Source organism: Callorhinus ursinus, unplaced genomic scaffold, assembly GCF_003265705.2.
Source record: "Callorhinus ursinus isolate GAN/ISIS: 27379988/994484 unplaced genomic scaffold, GSC_fseal_2.0 scaffold9, whole genome shotgun sequence".
NCBI classification, from domain to species: domain Eukaryota; kingdom Metazoa; phylum Chordata; class Mammalia; order Carnivora; family Otariidae; genus Callorhinus; species Callorhinus ursinus.
Genome location: NW_027397071.1, coordinates 24,071,938 through 24,089,241, shown reverse-complemented (window position 1 = coordinate 24,089,241; position 17,304 = coordinate 24,071,938). Strand labels below are relative to the sequence as shown.

At 51.0% G+C, this 17,304-nt stretch overlaps 1 protein-coding gene across 4 annotated transcripts; it reads right to left on the bottom strand.

The window, feature by feature from the left end:
* Positions 1 to 2,702: 2,702 nt before the first annotated feature.
* GFI1 (growth factor independent 1 transcriptional repressor) lies at positions 2,703 to 14,063 on the bottom strand. Of its 4 annotated transcripts, none has more exons than XM_025872191.2 (7): positions 13,976 to 14,063; positions 11,384 to 11,590; positions 10,890 to 11,072; positions 8,620 to 9,110; positions 8,378 to 8,515; positions 7,173 to 7,338; positions 2,703 to 4,106 (listed from the first exon to the last, which is right to left on the bottom strand). In XM_025872191.2, exons 2-7 carry the CDS (start codon positions 11,496 to 11,498, stop codon positions 3,928 to 3,930), a joined length of 1,272 nt encoding a protein of 423 aa, XP_025727976.1. In that variant the 5' UTR covers positions 11,499 to 11,590; positions 13,976 to 14,063; the 3' UTR covers positions 2,703 to 3,927. The 4 variants fall into 4 exon arrangements, with proteins under 4 accessions (XP_025727976.1, XP_025727979.1, XP_025727978.1 ...); XM_025872194.2 differs by lacking the exon at positions 13,976 to 14,063 and adding an exon at positions 13,627 to 13,897; XM_025872193.2 differs by lacking the exon at positions 13,976 to 14,063 and adding an exon at positions 12,436 to 13,195.
* Between the last annotated feature and the right edge of the window lie 3,241 nt (positions 14,064 to 17,304).

Below are 17,304 nucleotides of genomic sequence, written 5' to 3'. Positions count from 1 at the left end.
AGAGCCCCTACCCTTGACTTCTAGTCTACATTACTTGAGCCTACTGCTCAAGCATCTTTACCAGTACCGCCATCCCTATTGTACAAATACTGTCCCTAGAGCCCTGCCATCCCCTGGTAGGACTCTGCTTGAGTCTATGGCCAGCACGTGTTCTGACTGATTGGTGCCTGTACCTACTTTATGGCTAAGTATTTTGAAGAGCATGCCCATTCTTAATTGGCCAGACACTTAGCTTGTTTTCAACTCTTCACCCCTACAAACAAGAGAACCTGGAAATAGACATGCTGAGTCATAGATTATATGCACCAAAGGTTTTACTAAAAACTACTGATTGCTCTTGATCATTGGTTATACTAACGAACTAATAAACTATATTAATATGCTAAAAAAAGAAATAATATAGCAGCAGAGATTTAAACAAATAGTTCTCTAGAAATATAGAGTACAAAGTAGTCAAGTCCTTTCAGGCCTTCCTCTAAATTCTTTCTGTTAAATGATCAGGTTAAACAAACAGGCACACCACAAAATGATGTGGGTCAAATCACTATCACCACCCAATTTTCAAGGGCAATGACAGTCAAGAATTCACCTGGGACTGACACTTTGCTATGCCTTTAATTAAGGCGGAGCTTTTAAAACTCAATTGTTCCATTCGTGTCTCAAATCAATCAGATGAAATTCACCTTTTACGTGGCCTGAATCCTGATAGCTCAGCACACTTGATAGGTAATTTAATCATCTCCGGTGTAGATGAATGCAAACTCAAATTAGCTAGTGAAAGAGCTGGTCTTCTCTGAGAGAGCTGTGCTTTTCCACTTTTATGCAAGAGCTGAGCTTCACCAACTGGCTAGCTGGAGGTGTTATTAAAAATTTAGTGAAAGAAACAAAGGTGTGCCCTGGTGTCTCTTGTTACCCTTTCTACTGTTACTCGGGCAGACAAAAGGCATAGAGCCTGCCTCATGAATAATGTGACATGGAATATTCACGATCTATTTTTAATGGAGTCAAGTAATAACATTAAAAGAGATATTTGCAATCTTCAAATTTCACACGGTAACAGTCACAGTAATTTGTTTTGATTCTGAACTGAGGATATCAAGATGTATTTTTTTTCTCTAAAAAGGCATACTGTTAACATCAAAATTACAACTTCTCATTTATAGCATAAACAAGGATTATGAAAATGGCTCAAAAGTTCTAAATGTCATAAGAGAAGGACAGGACAGATAACTAGACTTCAATCAGTCTACTTACCTCTCAATGCAACTTCTTTACTTTTCAAACCAGGTTGGAAATAATCAACCAGTGTGCACAGTGAATTCTGTAAGAAGGACGTTTTGTGATCTTTATTCATGGGGAATTTTGTTTCCCAGGACACGAGGAAGAGGTTCCTGGATGCTATACCTGCTCACCCATTAGTTCAGGAAAATTATCTTAAAACATTATAAGCAAATTTAAATTTTGAATGACAGTAAACTGACAGGGAAAGGCATGGGTGTTGAAAACCAGGTGAGCATAGCCAAGGACTGAGATTTGGAGAGACTGGAGAAAAGCAGTTTCAAAGCCCCTTTACCCACCAACTCCAGAGAGTCCTGTGTTCAATTGGTTTCCTTCAATTTCTCTTCCCCTTGTGCTCTAGAAAGCAGAGCCAGTCAGGATGAAGCAGGGATTTTACTGTCTTTGCTTATTTACCTATGTCAGCAAGTACCTATTGATCTCCTATTGTGTGCCAGGCACTGTTCTGGGAGCTGAAGATTCAGCAGTGACCCAATAAATAAAGCTCCGCAGGACACTGTGCTCACTGCTGTGACCCTACCACCTAGAACAGTGCCAGGCACAATATAGGTACTCATCAATATGTGTGAAGTTGATTTGAATTGAAATGGACAATCTACTGGTGGTCACCATGAGCCAGACATACTTTGGCTGGGAGACGTTAGAATGAGCCCAAGTAGTCGGGATTTAGGTCAGAACCTTATTCCCTTATTCTTGGTTTCATTCTCGTAAAGGACTGCTTCAAATCAGCAAGAAACCCCCACAGGTGGGATAGAGCCAGAAATAACCCAAATTCCAATTTTTACTGCCCCTGATGCGTCTTTAGATTGAGACTTGCCTTAGGTGAGACAACTAACCAATATCACATACTTTCTCTCCCTTCCAGTCTCCACAGAATCAAATAGCCTGGGTTGGACTGGCATGACAGACCATATCCACGTTTTATTGTCAAGGAAACTGGAAGCCAAAGAAGTTGTCTAAGTCACACAACATATTGGTGACAGAGCTGTGACTAACATTCTATTTCCGGACCTAAGACCTGTGATTTCTTTATTTATCTGGGAGCCTTCTGGCCTATAAAAAAAAAAAAACAAAACACCAAAAACCCACCCACCAACCTACCAACCCACAGAAACAACCCTGAAGTCCTCAGAAGTACCTATGTTCATGTGGGACCACTAGGGACTTTAAAAGGTAGGAGCTTAGTTTTGTATACCTCGTTTTTCTGTTAAGAAAGAAGGATCTTTGAGGTATAGAAGTAAAAAGCAAATGAAAATCAGAGCAATTGCATTTTCTTCTCTTCTGGATATTGGCTTGCCTTCTTTACTTTTAATACCCCACGGTAGTTTGTCTTTCAGTGCCAACTCCCACTACAGACTAAAACAAAGGTCTTTCCCCAATTTCCTGCCTAAATGAAAAGCAATAGGTCAGAGTCTTAATACTTTATTAACTTAAAACATCATTCTAATAAATATGTATTAACAAACATAATGCACTCCAGAAGATCTAAAAACATTTACAAACCTCATCAAAGTAAAAATACCACTTTTTCTTCTTTATAGTACACATGGAGGGTCACTCCACATGCCTGCTAGCTTAGACATCTTAAAAATATCAGCTTAACATTAAAAAACTGAATATACACACGCATCTTGGAAGTATCTGTTCAGCTATTTTTGTTGCTGTTGTTGTTTATTCTTGATAAAATCCAAACGTGTCAGAAAAGAAGGGTCAAGATTTTGTTTTGTCTTCTCTGAATTCCCTAGGAGGGAAAAAGCAGATCCAGCCACTTGGAGGAGGTACAACTGTTAGCTTCTGAAGGGCAGGGGCCGTAACTTTAATCTCTGGCTCCCCCATACCTAGCATAGGCCGGGAACCTGGTGGTCAACAAACACCTGCTGAGTGAGGGGGTGGTATCTTGTCCAGAGGTGTTGCTCTGTCATCCCAGCTCCTCAGAGGGAGCCTTCACAAGCCTCCTGCAGAAAGGACTCTCCTGTCCTCTCACCACCAAGTCCACGTGTCTTCTGCTCCTGCTTGGAGCAGGCTGGACAGTGTATTTTGTAATTTTAAAAGCATGAAACTCCTTCCCCAAATCCGTTTCTGAACCAGTCTTCGAGTGGGAGAATTGATCCCTCCAAGATTTATAGGCAGCACCCAATAGAAAGGGATTAAGACTCCCCAGAAAGAAAAACAAAAAGTAACACTCATTTTTCATTCTAGATAAAAAAAACATTAGCATGTGTCCACCTTGTAGATGGTGACCCCTCCTCTTCCACACAAGTATCTGGAGTGGGGCAAGAGGAGGGTAAAAACCTGAAGGACTTTCCTGTCTGTGGAGCAGGGCTGGGAATGCGAAGAACTGCAGGGCCTGAGATTTTAGCTGATCCCCCCTTGACTTCGAGTCTTCAGGTGTCAGGGAGCCTATTTGGTGTGTCCAAAACCCAGTGAGTTATTTGGTTCCCACTCTGGGCTGAACTTTGAAAGGATAACTTATCCCTTCTGGCAGTTCCCAGAAGTAAGGTGAAGGGGCTCACCCTGCTGGGAGTTTTGGACAGGAATGGAGGGCCTGAGAAGTCAGACGTGGACGGTGGCATGTGGGGAGGCTGCCGTCCGTAGTGTTGTGTAACTGCTCCTTGCAGCCAATCAGGGCCTTCATTTGAGCCCATGCTGGGTCTCCCGGTGCCGCCTGAGGTCCACCTTCCTCTGGAAGCCCTTCCCACACAGGTCACAGCCAAAGGGTTTGAAGCCTGTGTGCTTGCGGCTATGGGTGATGAGGTTGGAGCTCTGGCTGAATGCCTTCCCACACACCTGGCATTTGTGGGGCTTCTCACCTGCGAGGAGGGAGGAGGGGAGGGAAGGAAGTATGAGCTTATGATCAAGCTAGAGGGGACTCACTGTGACCCACATGCTCTTGGCAGCAGCTGGCTGCACCACAGCCTAAGACCTTCAAGCAACTTGGAGGGTGACGTGTTGCAACGCAAGTCCTGGGAAGTCATGGGTGCAGCAAGTGAAAGGGAGACTTTCTGAGCGGGGGTTCCCAGCAAAAGGCCTCAAACCGTTTCCTGCTAAACGGAAACAGCAAAGGCCACGTGCCCAGACTCACAGCTGAATCCACCCTGGCAAGATACCCCTGACTTTAGAAGCAGAGCGCTCCCACAGCAGATGTTCAATGTGGGGGTGGGGGCCATGTGACTCTGCTCTAATTCAGAGGAAGTTTTCAAATCTGAGTTTCCAAGTGGGTGTTGGTTTGTATGGACCAGTGAGCCTGCCTTCTTTCTTGCTTTTGAAGGATGATAGAATGCATCTGAAGCACAGACATGTCTCAAAGTCTTATTTTTAAAACTCCACATTTGGGTCACAAAGTATTTCTTAAATAGCAGATCCTTTCCAACTTGATTTTATTTTCTTTTTATAAGGATTCTTTATATCCTTGCAAGTGTTCACCATAAATTAATAAGTAACAAAGAGAAAAAGTTTCAGGGGCGCCTGGGTGGCTTAGTTGGTTGAGTGTCCGACTCTTGGTTTTGGCTCAGGTCATGATCTCAGGGTTCTGAGATCGAGCCCTTTGTCAAGCTCTGTCCTCAGCACAGAGTCTGCTTAAGATTCTTTCCCTCTTTCTCTCCCTCCCCACACGCTCTCTCTCTCTTTCTCTCCCAAATAAATATCTTTTTCAGTATTGCTGGTTGTTTCCTTCCTTTTATAACCTTGTAGAGGAGAAAAAATATCTTTTACCTCTACTTTTCTAAGTTCTAGACTGGGACCCCTGTAAAAAAATAAAAATCTTAAAAAAAAAAAAAGACAAAAAAAGTTTTGTCTTCCCCCCGAATTCATGTGCTGTTTAATATTTGGGTAAATAACATGAATTTCCAAAGAGCCTTAGCATGTCATTATTGTCAGGGCTTGGTCTTGGAAAAGTGCACAAAATAGATGAGGTTTGTTTTTGAGGAAACTTCTGTCCCTCTTGCTGCACCCCTTTCTGTCTTCATGTTTCAGATTTCTTTAATAAGGAACCACCCATCAAAATTTAGCCTATCCCTTTAGTCAAACAAATCTGAGAAACAAATTCTAGCTATGATGTGAATGTTTGATAAAGACTTAATGTTTCATTCAGTCAAGATCCTAGTTGCATTTTGGGCGCCTGGGTGGCTCAGTCTGTTAAGTGTCTGTCTTCAGCTCAGATCATGATCCCAGGGTCCTGGGATCGAGCCTTGCATCACGCTCCCTGCTCACCGGAGAGCCTGCTTCTCCCTCTCCCTCCGCTTGCCACTCTGTCTACTTGTGCTCTCTCTCTCTATCTCTCTGTCAAATAAATAAATAAAATCTTTTTTAAAAAAAGTAAAAAAAATCCTAGTTGCATTTTGGTAAGGGTCCTGAATACCTTTACTTAAAAGGAGTGAGTTAACGGAAATTTCAGGTAAGGGATCATGATTAAAGTAGGATATTTTTCTGGGTTTTCTGAAGGGGGTCTACACTGCCCAAACATATTTATAAGCATCAAAGGTAGGTATTTGGAATACACTGAAATTTGCTTTAAATCAGTATGCATATTCTGGAATAAAATAGTCAGAATTCTGGGTCTCTTGTACATGTCTTATTTACTATTAAAGAGACTGCTCCTGGCATTAAAACTGCCACTGATATACAATCAAAATGTTAGGTCTTTACCTAACATTCCAATCCCAGGATTGGAATCCAGAGCATTCCATGGCCCCAAGATTTACTCTCAGTCTGATCTTCGGTAAATCACTTCATCACCCTGAGTTTCATCACCCTAAGGCTACTTACTGGGGTGGCAGTGAGGATCAAAGGAAGGGATAGGGGTGCCTGCGTGGCTCAGTCAGTTAAGCGTCTGACTCAGGTCATGATCTCAAGGTCCTGGGATCAAGCCCCAAGTCTGGCTCAGGGGGGAGTCTCCTTGTCCCTCTCCCTCTGCCCCTCCCACTCATGCCCTCTATATCTCTCTCAAATAAATAACTAAAATCTTAAAAAAAGGGGGGGATAGATTTTTTTAAGAAGGGATAGGTTTGAAAGCAGTTTCTAAATTATGAAGTATTATAATAGGTAAAGAGTTACCATTATTATGGCATGAACTCACTGATATTTTGAAAAGGGCAGTAAGTGAATAGAAGCTTTCTACATCTACCAACCCTCATGGCTCTGAAAATAGAATACAGTAAACAGTGGTCAAGATAATACACATTTGAGGTCAGGAAGACCTGAATTTAAGTTCTGGCCCTGTTGCTTGCTATCAGGGCCCTGGACAGGTTACCTGACCCTTCTGTGCCTCACTTTCCTCATCTCTAGAATAGGGATAAGGAATAGTCTCTACCTCCCAGACTTCTTGTGAGTGTAAAATGAGATAATGCATTTAAAAAGTGCTTAGCAGACAGCTTAGTAATATTTACCATTGTTTTTTCCTCCTCAATCAGAACAGGCTTTTAGACTGCAAGAAATACAGCCAAGAGACCACACATAAGGCTTCCTGCTTCCCTAAAAGGCTGGGTGGCAGCCCTGGAGAAAGACCTCACTCTCTGGAGCTTAGTATTTCACCCAGAGCAGGCAGCAGTTGGAGCAGCAGCTAAACTAGAGGAAAATAGTTTTTGCAAGGATAGAGAACCTGAGGTTGGCCTTCTGAATGGTTCTTCAAATGCAGCGCCACACCAAGGGCCCTCTGGGGAGAACCTTGTATGTAAATGAATCTAAGAGAATCTGCCTCCTTGTTTTCTTGAACACACTGCAGTGATTAACTCCATCTAGAAGGCCTCATCTACCACTCACTCTGTAGCCAGAATATCAGAGCAAAGGCGAATTATATTGGCCTCAGAAGGAAGAACAATGCTCTTCCACGCCAGCCTTCCCCAGGTGTTTTCAGACAAGCCAGAGGGCTTTCAGCTTACCAGTGTGGATGAAGGTGTGTTTCTTCATGTCTGACTTCTGGTGGAATCTCTTGCCACAGTACTGACAAGGGTAGGGCCGGGTGTCTGAGTGGATGAGCAAGTGCGTAGACAGCGTAGATGACCTCTTGAAGCTCTTGCCACAGATCTTACAGTCAAAGCTGCGTTCCTGTGGATAGAAAGATGTGGCATTCCTTTTGTAGTCATGTAGGCTGCCGTCTTCTTCACCACCAACCTGACCATAAAATCCCCCAAACCAGGGCTCTCCCTTCCTTCAGGCTCCCCTTCCACTTAGCCTGCCCCATCATCCCTGTCTCCAGATTTATTTCCAAACTCCACCCTCCCCACCCCAGCCTCTTCCCCTTTAACACTTTTTCTACCCAAACACTTTTCACCCACAACCCTCCACACCCCATGGCAAAAACGTATCCCCACCCTGCTTTTTTGACACCCATTTACAAACACTTCTCCACCCTCCTCAAGAGGAGGCTTAGACCTCAGTCACTTGAGACCACCGCGCCCTCTAGCCCTTGTTGAGAGAGATGGGAGAATGGTACTCTTTTTCGTAAATAAGTTTCTGTAAGTAAGCATTCACTTGTCATCGTTACTTGCGTACTTAATTGCTTATCTACCCTCTGTCATTCAGCTAAACTGAAAAATTCCGTGGGGGCATCCTGTCAGGGACCTGCTGTGTTCCATGATTCTCAAGAGCCTAGCAGCTGGAAGTTGGACAACAAATACTAATAAAGGAATGCATGAAATAACAGCAGGACAAATATGCTCCTGGATGCTCTCAATGAGCTGACATCCCTTCCTTTCAGTTGGGAGGGGTCAGTACAGATTAAGTGACAGCCATCTGGTGAAAAGAAGCGAGGCAAAAAAACCAGAGCTAATAAATCTGATATATCAGCAGCAAGGGCGCATAGAAACCCTCCTCAAACCCAAAGTAACGATCTGGATCACCCTCTGGAGGCGTACAATGATGTGACACCAAACTCTAGGGCTGCCTCTAAGACTGAGCCGGCCACCTTTCCCTACACACCTACATCTGGGCAAAGGGACATGGTGGAGGAGACTGGGGGCAATCCAGGGAAGCCCAAGGGAAAAGCTGCCAGGCGGAGGGTGGCCGGTGCTGCACAGACAAGCAGAACATCCCCGACTGTGAAAACCTGAACAGGGCCGCCCGAGGCCATACGCCCCGCCCTTACCTGCGAGTGCACGGCTTTATGCTGCTCCAGGCTCACCGCGTGCCCGAAGGTCTTGCCGCACATCTCGCACGCAAAGGGTCTCGTGCCGCTGTGGGACCTGCGCACGTGCACCTCGAGCCCGTGCGGCGTGGAGAACACCTGAGGCGGGTGGGGCCGGGAAGAAGGCCGCTGAGAGGGGCCAAGGGGCGTGGGTCGGGGGCGCGGGCGCGGGGCCGACAAAGCCAGGCGCGCGGGAGCCTCACCTTGCTGCACTTTATGCACTTGTAGGAGCCGCCGCCCAGCAGCAGGCGGGTGCACAGCAGCTCCGACTCCACCTTGACGCCGGCGCCCTTGTCCGCGTGCAGCCCGTGGCCGCGCTCCGCATACAGCCCTCCGGCCGCCGCCGCCGTCGGCCGCTCGTACAGCCCCGCCGCCGCGGGCCCGAAGTCGCCGTAGAGCCCCAGGCCCGCGCCGCCCGCAGCGCCACCTCCTGCGCTGCCTGCCCCCGGCGCCCCGGCCCCCGCGCCGCCCGCAGCCCGCTCCGGGCCGTAGAGCGCCGCGGGGTGGCCTGGCTCCGGGGCGCGCTCGCAGAAGAGGCCCAGGCCGGCGCGGTGCTCCAGGGCCGCGCACGGCCGGTAGCTGTGCACCAAGTGCCGCAGGTCAGAACCCGCCAGGCCGCTCCAAGAGTACGGCTTGAAGGGCAGGGGCAACGGCTGGGCTTCGTCCAGCGATGGGCACGCCGACTTCTCCGAGGCTGTGGAGGCACAAGGGGGCGTCCGGTTAGGCTTCAGACGGCGGGGCGGAGGCCGCCCGGCGGCGTCTGCCAGTCGCCCGGCGCTGGTGGAGTACTCCGTGCGCCAGGCGCCGCGCTAGGTGCCATGACGCCCCCGGGAAAAAACGCGGACCCGGTCTCTGGGGCCTCGAGGATCACTGGAGGCGGCAGGGCGGCGAACGGATAATTAAAATGACATCGGCCGAGGAGATGGGTAAATTTGGCGCCAGGGCAGCGGAAACGACGTTAAGAGGGTCCTTGCTGGCGGGACCCGAGCACTTCGCGGTCCCGCAGAGAAAAGCGCGCCAAGCTGTCTGTGCTGGAGAAATGTTCTGAGCTGAGCTAAGCAGGAGAACGTGGCCACAGTTAGGGTCTGGACAGTGCTCCTGCGCAGAGCGTCCAGCGCCCAGTGCCAACACTCTCCCGGCCCCTACAGGTTCCCACTCCGTCCTTTTTCTTTCTGGGGTAGATAAGGAGGGAGGGGAAAGGACCAATAAAATGCGGCCTGGCCTACCGAAGACATCTGTTTGGAAAAAAAAAAACAAAAACGGGAAGGTGTTAACATTCCTCACAGTTATTAAATAGCCAGGGCAGGTAGCAAAGGGGCAGTGGCAAGAGGGTTTGGAGCTTGAACTGCCTGCCAAATACTCCTATTCTCATTCCTGTCATAGTTTTATGAGGGGGAAAAATCCAAATTTTTCATTAAGGTTTAGCCACCACCTGCCAGGGACATGGCTTTCCCATATTCGTGGCCTTCTGCACCCCCTGCACAACGTGAATTTTGCTAAAACCAGATATCCAACGTATCCTTTCTCCATTTGCATACGAATTTACAAATCTGTTCCCACCCTACACTCCGGGCTAGCCGTTTCTGTGACAGGCTGTACCCCAAGTTTCCGTCGGAGAGATTCCTGCGGCACCCAGTCTTGCAGGGCCGTGTCCTGCACAGCCAAGAAGAATCCCCCAGTCGCAGGCTCCCAGACACACTCGCTGGAGTTATGGCTTTAGTCAAGTCAACGCACTGTGTGTGGGATGGGGTTGGGGCTGTCTTTTAAAACTAGTGAGTGCAATCTGGAAATAACAGGCACTTGGCAGAATCCGGCTGGTTTGCGTTCTCCTTCCCTGGCCAGTACCCAAGACTTGCTCCCACCCAACGTTTGCGCAAGCCTCAATTGCTGTCTGGAAATTAAGCCAACGGACTGGTCCCCAAGACTAGGCCAACCCAGCAAAACGAAAACTGAAACAGGACCCCCGATCCACGCCTACGAAGACTCAGAGGAGGGCAGAGATTTTCAGCCCGACCCGTCCCTCTTGCTTGGCACCCAGCTCTGCCAGGCGCGTTGCTGCAGGAGCCAGAGGAAGTTTTAAAGACTGCCCAGGTCTCTGTTTGAGACTGGGAGGGTCTGGATTTTGGGATCCCAGCTCTTTCTAAACAGTCAGCTGATGAGAAAACGAAATGTCTCAGTTGCTGTCGGTCAAGACGACTCATTTACTTTCTCTCACCCACCATCTCTGCCAAACGAATGTTGGGAATGAACAAGCCGGGTCCAGCCGCCTCGGATCCAAGCAGCAGACCCTGCGAACAGGCTAACTCAGTCCCGGTTCAGAAGCCAGATGCCTCCCCCACGGGCCTCCTTACCCCATAAACAAGCGCTCTCCTCTCGGAAAGACTCTCTGCCATCCTTTTAGCATTTCTCCACCCAAAGCCGCCTCAGTTTATTCCTTGCCGCCTCGGCCCCAGAGCTCCCAGTGGGTTCCTACCTGGAGACACAGAGGGCGACGGAGGCCTCCAGAAGTCCTCAAACTCTGAGCTCCGGTCGCAGACGCTGCCCTCACAGCTGCCCGGGGATGCGGAGGATCTCTCTGGGACCTCGGTCAACTGTGCCTCGGGGGACAGACGACGCCGGGGCTCCGTCTTCGCCCCGTCTGCGCTCGAGGTGCTGTCTGCGGAGAGGAGGGAGGATAGGAGCTCAGGCTGGGCCTGATTGGGTTCTGAAGTGGCGCCCCCCAGACCGTGGCACCCTGGCGTCCTCGTCTTTTCCCAGACCTGGCTGGGAACCCTTCCGGATCCGAGGGCGGGAGCAAAGAGGCTGTGGCACCTAGGCGACAAGCCCGGAAGGGACCCGGACGGTAGGAAACAGAAAAGGCAGCAAAGGGGGCGTCAGGGTCTCCCTGCCGGGTTCCTGGGGGATGGTGTGGCGGGGCTCAGAATCTACATCCCTGGAAGCCCCGCCCGGCCCCCGCGCACTCTGTACCTGCTCCGCCTGACGCCAGGACATTCTCCAGGCGTAGGGAATAGTCGCGTCCCGGGGAGCGCGGCTGGTGGTAACTGTGAGCCTTCTTGCTCTTGACAAGGAACGAACGCGGCATGGTGGTCGGGCGCGCTCCCCACTCGGCTCCCTGGAGCCGCAGTCAGCCCACTGTTACCCGGAGTACTTGCTCAGCCCCAGCCAGGCGGAGACCTGCGAGAGGAGAAGAACCGGGTGGAAACGCGGGTCAGCACGCTCCGGGGCTCGGGACTGGGCAGCCGGGTGGAGAGAGAGCTCCGGCCGGGAGGAGGGAGGAAGGCCCGCAGGAGGAGGGGCTTGGCCCCGCTGCGCCGCGCTCACCAGGTGGCACTCGGACAGGTGGCGCGAGCGCGCCGCCGCCGTCACAGCTGAGCGGTAAAACCCGTCTCGGGGCCCAGGCTCAGGCCTCTTCCTTCTGCCCTGCCCACCCCCCCTTGGCCCCTCCCCTTCCCTCGCAAAACTCGCTCTGGCAATCAAACTTTCCGGAGAGCCGATGTCCCCAACTGGCCAGTTACCCCCGCTCGACCACTCACTGCCTGCCTGGCCCTGTTTTCGGGCTGGGGAAGAGGGCAGCAGGGACGCGCTGATCGATTTAGGGCCGAGGGATGTGTTCGCGCTCGAGGACCGGGAAGGGGCTAGGAGCCAAGCCCTTCTGGAGCCTGCTAGAAACTGGAGGGGGGTGGGAGGGGAGGAGCGCACTAGGCAGGCTGAGGAGCAGGGTCGGGTGACAGCTGCAGAGGAGCTGAGGGCAGCAGAAGCTGGATAAAGAAAGGCAGGAGAGAAGAGGAACAGGAAGGTGGTGGGAGGGGGTATGACAGAGGACCGACCCCGGCCCCTAGTGGAACTCGCATCCCGGGGATCTCCCTCGCCCCTCACTCGTGCCTCACGCGAGGAAAAAGTTGGTCTGGAGACGCAAGTGCCGCGGAGGCAGGCAGAAGCCTGGGGCAAGACACCCCAGACCATGGAGACCTAACCTCGGAAACCAAGTCCTGGGAAAAAGCACTTTTCGTTCTGCTCACCGAAAACCTTGTTTTAGGGGAAGTCGAGCCCCATTCGCCCGCGCTGGCTGTGAACTGCGCTGTGTCTGGAGTCCGCGGAGAACCAACAGTTTAGCGGACGCGGAGAGCGCAGGGTGCTCCGCGGCGGCCAGAGCGCGGGGGTCCAGGCGCGGGAGGGAGCTGGCTGCCCGCGGCGCCGCTCTCATTAACCCCCAATCAGTTCACCTAATCCCGGGGTCGAAACCTGAGCCCGGCCGTGAGGCGGGGCAGCGCCTCCAGCTCCGCGCGGGGCTGCTGGGGGCGGAACCAGACCGGCTACTAGGTCTGGGGAAAACGAATTTGCCTTCCTCTCGATGGAGGTCAGGTTCACACGGGAGCTGCAGGCTCTTCGGGCACAGCAGCTCTCCATGGTCTTGTCTAGTTCAGGAACAAGTGTGCTGGGGGACCACGGGCCGGAGCAAGACCCCTAGTCCTTGGCCTTCGCGAGGCTTAGGCTGCCAGATTCGGAGCTGCCTGGCTCTCAGGGCAGGATGCAGGACAGTAAGACTGCCCGTTGGCGCTCCGAGCTCAAAACGAGTTCTCAGGGACTCGTTCCCTAGAGGGCATTCCACGTCCCACTGTGTCCCCCTCCCTGGGGGTGGGGTGGAGCGGCGATAGGCTCGGGAGAAAAGACGGCTGGGGCATGTAGTGGAATCTCAGGAGAACTTTCAGGAGTCCTAAGAGCCAGAAGGCCCCTAGGAGTGAGGGTGCCACCTGCTCCCGTCTGAGTCCGCCCCTAAGGTCGGAGGTTTGGAGGTGCTGGGGCCGCCCCAGGACGCAGTTCGGCCACCACAGTTTTCCCTGGGCCTCTGCTTGCGCCGCCACTTCGGCCGTATAATTAGACACCACAAACTTAAAAACGAATTCCTTAGACAGCCATGAAACTCAGAGGTAAAGGAATACGGGGTGAAATGGTCTCGAGGGCCCTCGTGAGGCTTGGGTCTGCGTCGGCGCGAAGTCGGGCGGAGGTGGTGACAGAGGGGGAACTGTCCGCGCGGGCGCTGAGCCTGTGCTGGCTGGGATCGCGCGGAATCAGGAGGGCACCCAGGCGTCCTCTCCACCCAGGCCGAGCCCCGCGCCTTTCTCTCCTGCCGGCTGGCCCGGCCCGATCCTGGGAGAGCGGAATGGGTTGGGGGGTGGTAGGGACGAGGGCTGAGCGCGTGGGAAGGCTACCTGGCGCAGCAGCTGGCGGCGGGAGGGCGGGGCGCCCCCCGAGCGCACGCGGCCTGGGGCCTCTCTTCACGGTCTGGGCCCGGGAAGGCGGGAGTGGAGGCGCCGACGGGCAGCCTCCTGAGCCCAGCTGCCACCGCCTCCCCACCAGATGTTTCCTTCCCGGATGAATCCTGCTCCCCTGCGCCAAAATCCCTTGCGGATAGGGTTCTCGGGGCTCCCGCACAGCGGCCAGCAGCCGGGGGGGATCCCGGCAGCGCCCTCTGGTCGCCCCCGCAGTGGCGCTGCCCCGTTAGTCCCCGCGGCCGCCCCCACCAGGGGGGCAGGCGCAGAACAGGCGCAACAGACCTACCTGCGGGGTCAGGGCGCGGGCACTGCGCTCCGAGAGTTTTCAAACTGAGCTGCTTTCGGGAGAGCCTGCGCGTTCTCTCTCTCTCTCTCTCTCTCTTTTTTTTTTAATCTCCTTCCGAGCTCAGCCCCCAAAACCACAAGCTTCACTTCCTGAGCGTTAAGGAGTAGCTCTCTTAGCCCTCTCAGACCTGCCCCCCCAACCCCCAGTCTGGGCGCGCTCCTTTGCGCAAGGGGCTAGGAGGCGGACAGGGGGCCCGGCCTCTTCAGCCGCCCTCCCAGGAGGTCCTTGGCGTTTTTGCTCTGTGGGACTGCGGGGGTGGGGAGACCCGGAGGGCCCAACACCCAGGCACTAGAAATGACTCAAAAGAAAATGAACCATTCTTGGCTCTTGGGAGACTTCCGCAGCGAGAAGAAGTCACAGATTCAGGACACAGATTGACTGAAGCGCCGGGGAGTGGGAGCGCCAGCTCGGAGGAGGTCTCCCCGCCCCTGTGGCCCCGGACGCCTCCACCCCCACCCCAACCCCGCCGCCTGCTTGGGCAGGGGCCGCCCCCGGGTCGGGGCCGTGAATCACCACCGGCCAGCGGTGTCGCCGGCCTGGAGCCCGGCGAGTGGCCGCGGCGTCCGCAGAGCGAAACCTGCCCCGCTGCCCCGAAATAGCTTGTTGTGGAAACACTTCGGGATAAATACGCCCAACAAGGCTGAAAATACCTTGACACCCAATCCGAGAGGTTTGCTCATTTCCCTTCGGATTTAGGTAATGGTTAAATTTGGAAGAGGTGGGCGAGCGCCGAGCCCCCGGCGGAGAGGGCGCTGGCGGCGCGTCCCGCGGGCGCCGGGCTAGGCTGGCGGGCGCGCCCTCCCCACGCTGCGCTCACCCGCGCTCTGCCGGGTCCCCTCCGCCCGCGGCTAATTTCCGGTGGTCGGAGCTGCGAAATTAAAGACTGCGCGGGAGGGAGAGCGCTGGGGCAGCGGCGGGGGCAGCGGCGGGGGCAGCGGCGGCGGCGGCTCGGCTGACCCCGCCCTGCCCGGGCCAGCCCCGGAGAGCGGTACCTCGGGCACCTGGTCCTGAGAGGAGCGATAGAGCGCCATAAAAGGCACCACCCCGACGACTATTGAAGAGTAAATCTTCGCTCGGATTGTGTTTTCCTTGAGGGTAGGCACGGATCTTCACTATTATGTCCCTGGTACGCTCTAAGAAACGTCTGTGGACTGAGTAAATGAATGAATGGAGTTAATTAAGTAATTCTATTAATAGAACAGGGGGGGAAATGTAAGCCTCACCCATAAATAAACAAATGCAGCAACTTCCAACGCTAGATGTCTGCCATGATCCATAGAGTGTGGCCTGTTGTGTATGCTTAAACCTGAACCCTTTCCTGACGGGGGTGGATATCGTTGTAATTACGTTACTTTCCTAAGTGAATTGAGTTAGATTTTGATCACTACTTCATGCACAGTTAAATCTCCAGTGCCAGAAGGGAGAAGGGAGTGTTGCTCCTCAGTTCTTGCAAAATAACGTACCATATTTTAGATTAAGCCAACGTTATCATGGAAAAATAAGGTCCTTGTAGCCGTTTTGCTAGAGAGAAATGTTTTTTAGAATGATTTTTAATTTGCTTTGTAAACCCGAAGATTTGCAGAAAATATTTGGTTACTATGGCCGTAGTTCAACATGTTTTAATAGATTAGACATTTTATATAACAATGGTCCTACCCTGACTGTGTGCCAGGTGCTGGACTAGACACATCTTAATAGTCTGCTTAGCTATTCTCCTTACACTGCTGTTCATTTGTTCAACACCCCTGCCCTTATAAATTCGTTAGCACCCAGAAGTAAACAGTCTTAACCAGAGGATTACAAATATTGAATAAACTGAAGGGAAATTAGGCATTTTAAAAATAAGCTTTTAATTCTTATATGCTTTGTCCGGGCCTAAAGTATAAAAATTTCAAAGCATTCCAAAACAGATCTTTCCCTTATTCCTTCTATCTTATGCAACAGTAGAAAAAGGCAGATTTTAAAAGAAAATTGTAAATGGAACAAAAGAAAATGTATTATCAACCAAGTTCTAGAGAAATGGTTGAACCATTTCCTTTGCACATGAGCAAGTTCAAAGTCAAAATTTCTTGAAAAGGCACTGTGACTAGTAGTTTAGTTGAGTGTTGCTGTTTGAAGTCTCAGAAAACTTGAGGGAGGCTATGAAGGGGACAAATAATCACCTTGTACAGTATCACTTTAGAATAAATCCCTTTCATTCAGATTAAATCTAGTCATCTTGCTTAGTTTGCCATTCACCTCCTCTGAATTTGCAAAATAAAACTGAGGGCTGGAACAGGGACACCCAGAGAAAAGCAGGCGGGAGTGAGATGGCACAGAATTTCTCTTTATAATCTTTTAAGTTTTGAACCAAATGGGTGTATTACCAATTCAAATAAATACACATAAAAATATCTGACTGGAGCGATCAGGTCATTTCCCAGGTATATAGTGTTGACTTCCACACTTAGGGGAAACAGAGGAGAAAATAAAAAGAGGGGTACCCAGAAAGGTTAAGAAACGTGCCAAGGAGCAGCTAAGAGCCAGCACTGGAAAGTGATGATGCAATGAACTTGACTTCCCGCTACTTCAAACTACCTCTCATTTACCACTAAACGGAGAATGAAGAGAATAAGACTGCCCTGCCCCCAAAGTGCACATTTTCAAAAGCTAGAAAATATCCCTCCCCCAATGTGCTCCTTTGGAACTGAAATAAATCTAATGGTAAGCAGAATTAGGCTTGGAGCATAATTTTCTATACATATTGGTTTTCCAAAAAGAGGGTGTAAAATTTGCTATTTTGTCAGTAATTTATTATTATTAAATAATAACATATCTGTAGATGCCAAAAGACAAATGATGTTCTTCATATCACAGACATTTCCAAGCCCTGGCCAGTGGCCCATTTATTTCAAGTAGCATCTCAAGATCAGAATTCCCCTACAACAAAAGATTTGAGACTTTAAAAAAAAAAAAATTGTAACAGGCTACTGCCAGTTTCTTGTTTATATTTTCACAAAGCTTTACAGCTACCATCGCTGTTCTATTTGGGGTAGGCATAAGAAGAGTGGGGATCTTGAAACCACAGAGAGGGGCAATGGCCCACTTTCCAGCATACTTTTCTGTAGTGTTTGCCTCATTTGATGCTCACAGCAATGCTACCAAGGAGGGGAAAGAGTCCAGGCTTTTTGCAGATAGTCCTTCGTTGAAATGAGTCTCTGTTCTGCCAGTGAGTGGCCCTGTGAACTTGGGAAAGTTAGCTCAACCTTCCCAGCCTCGGTTTCTCACTT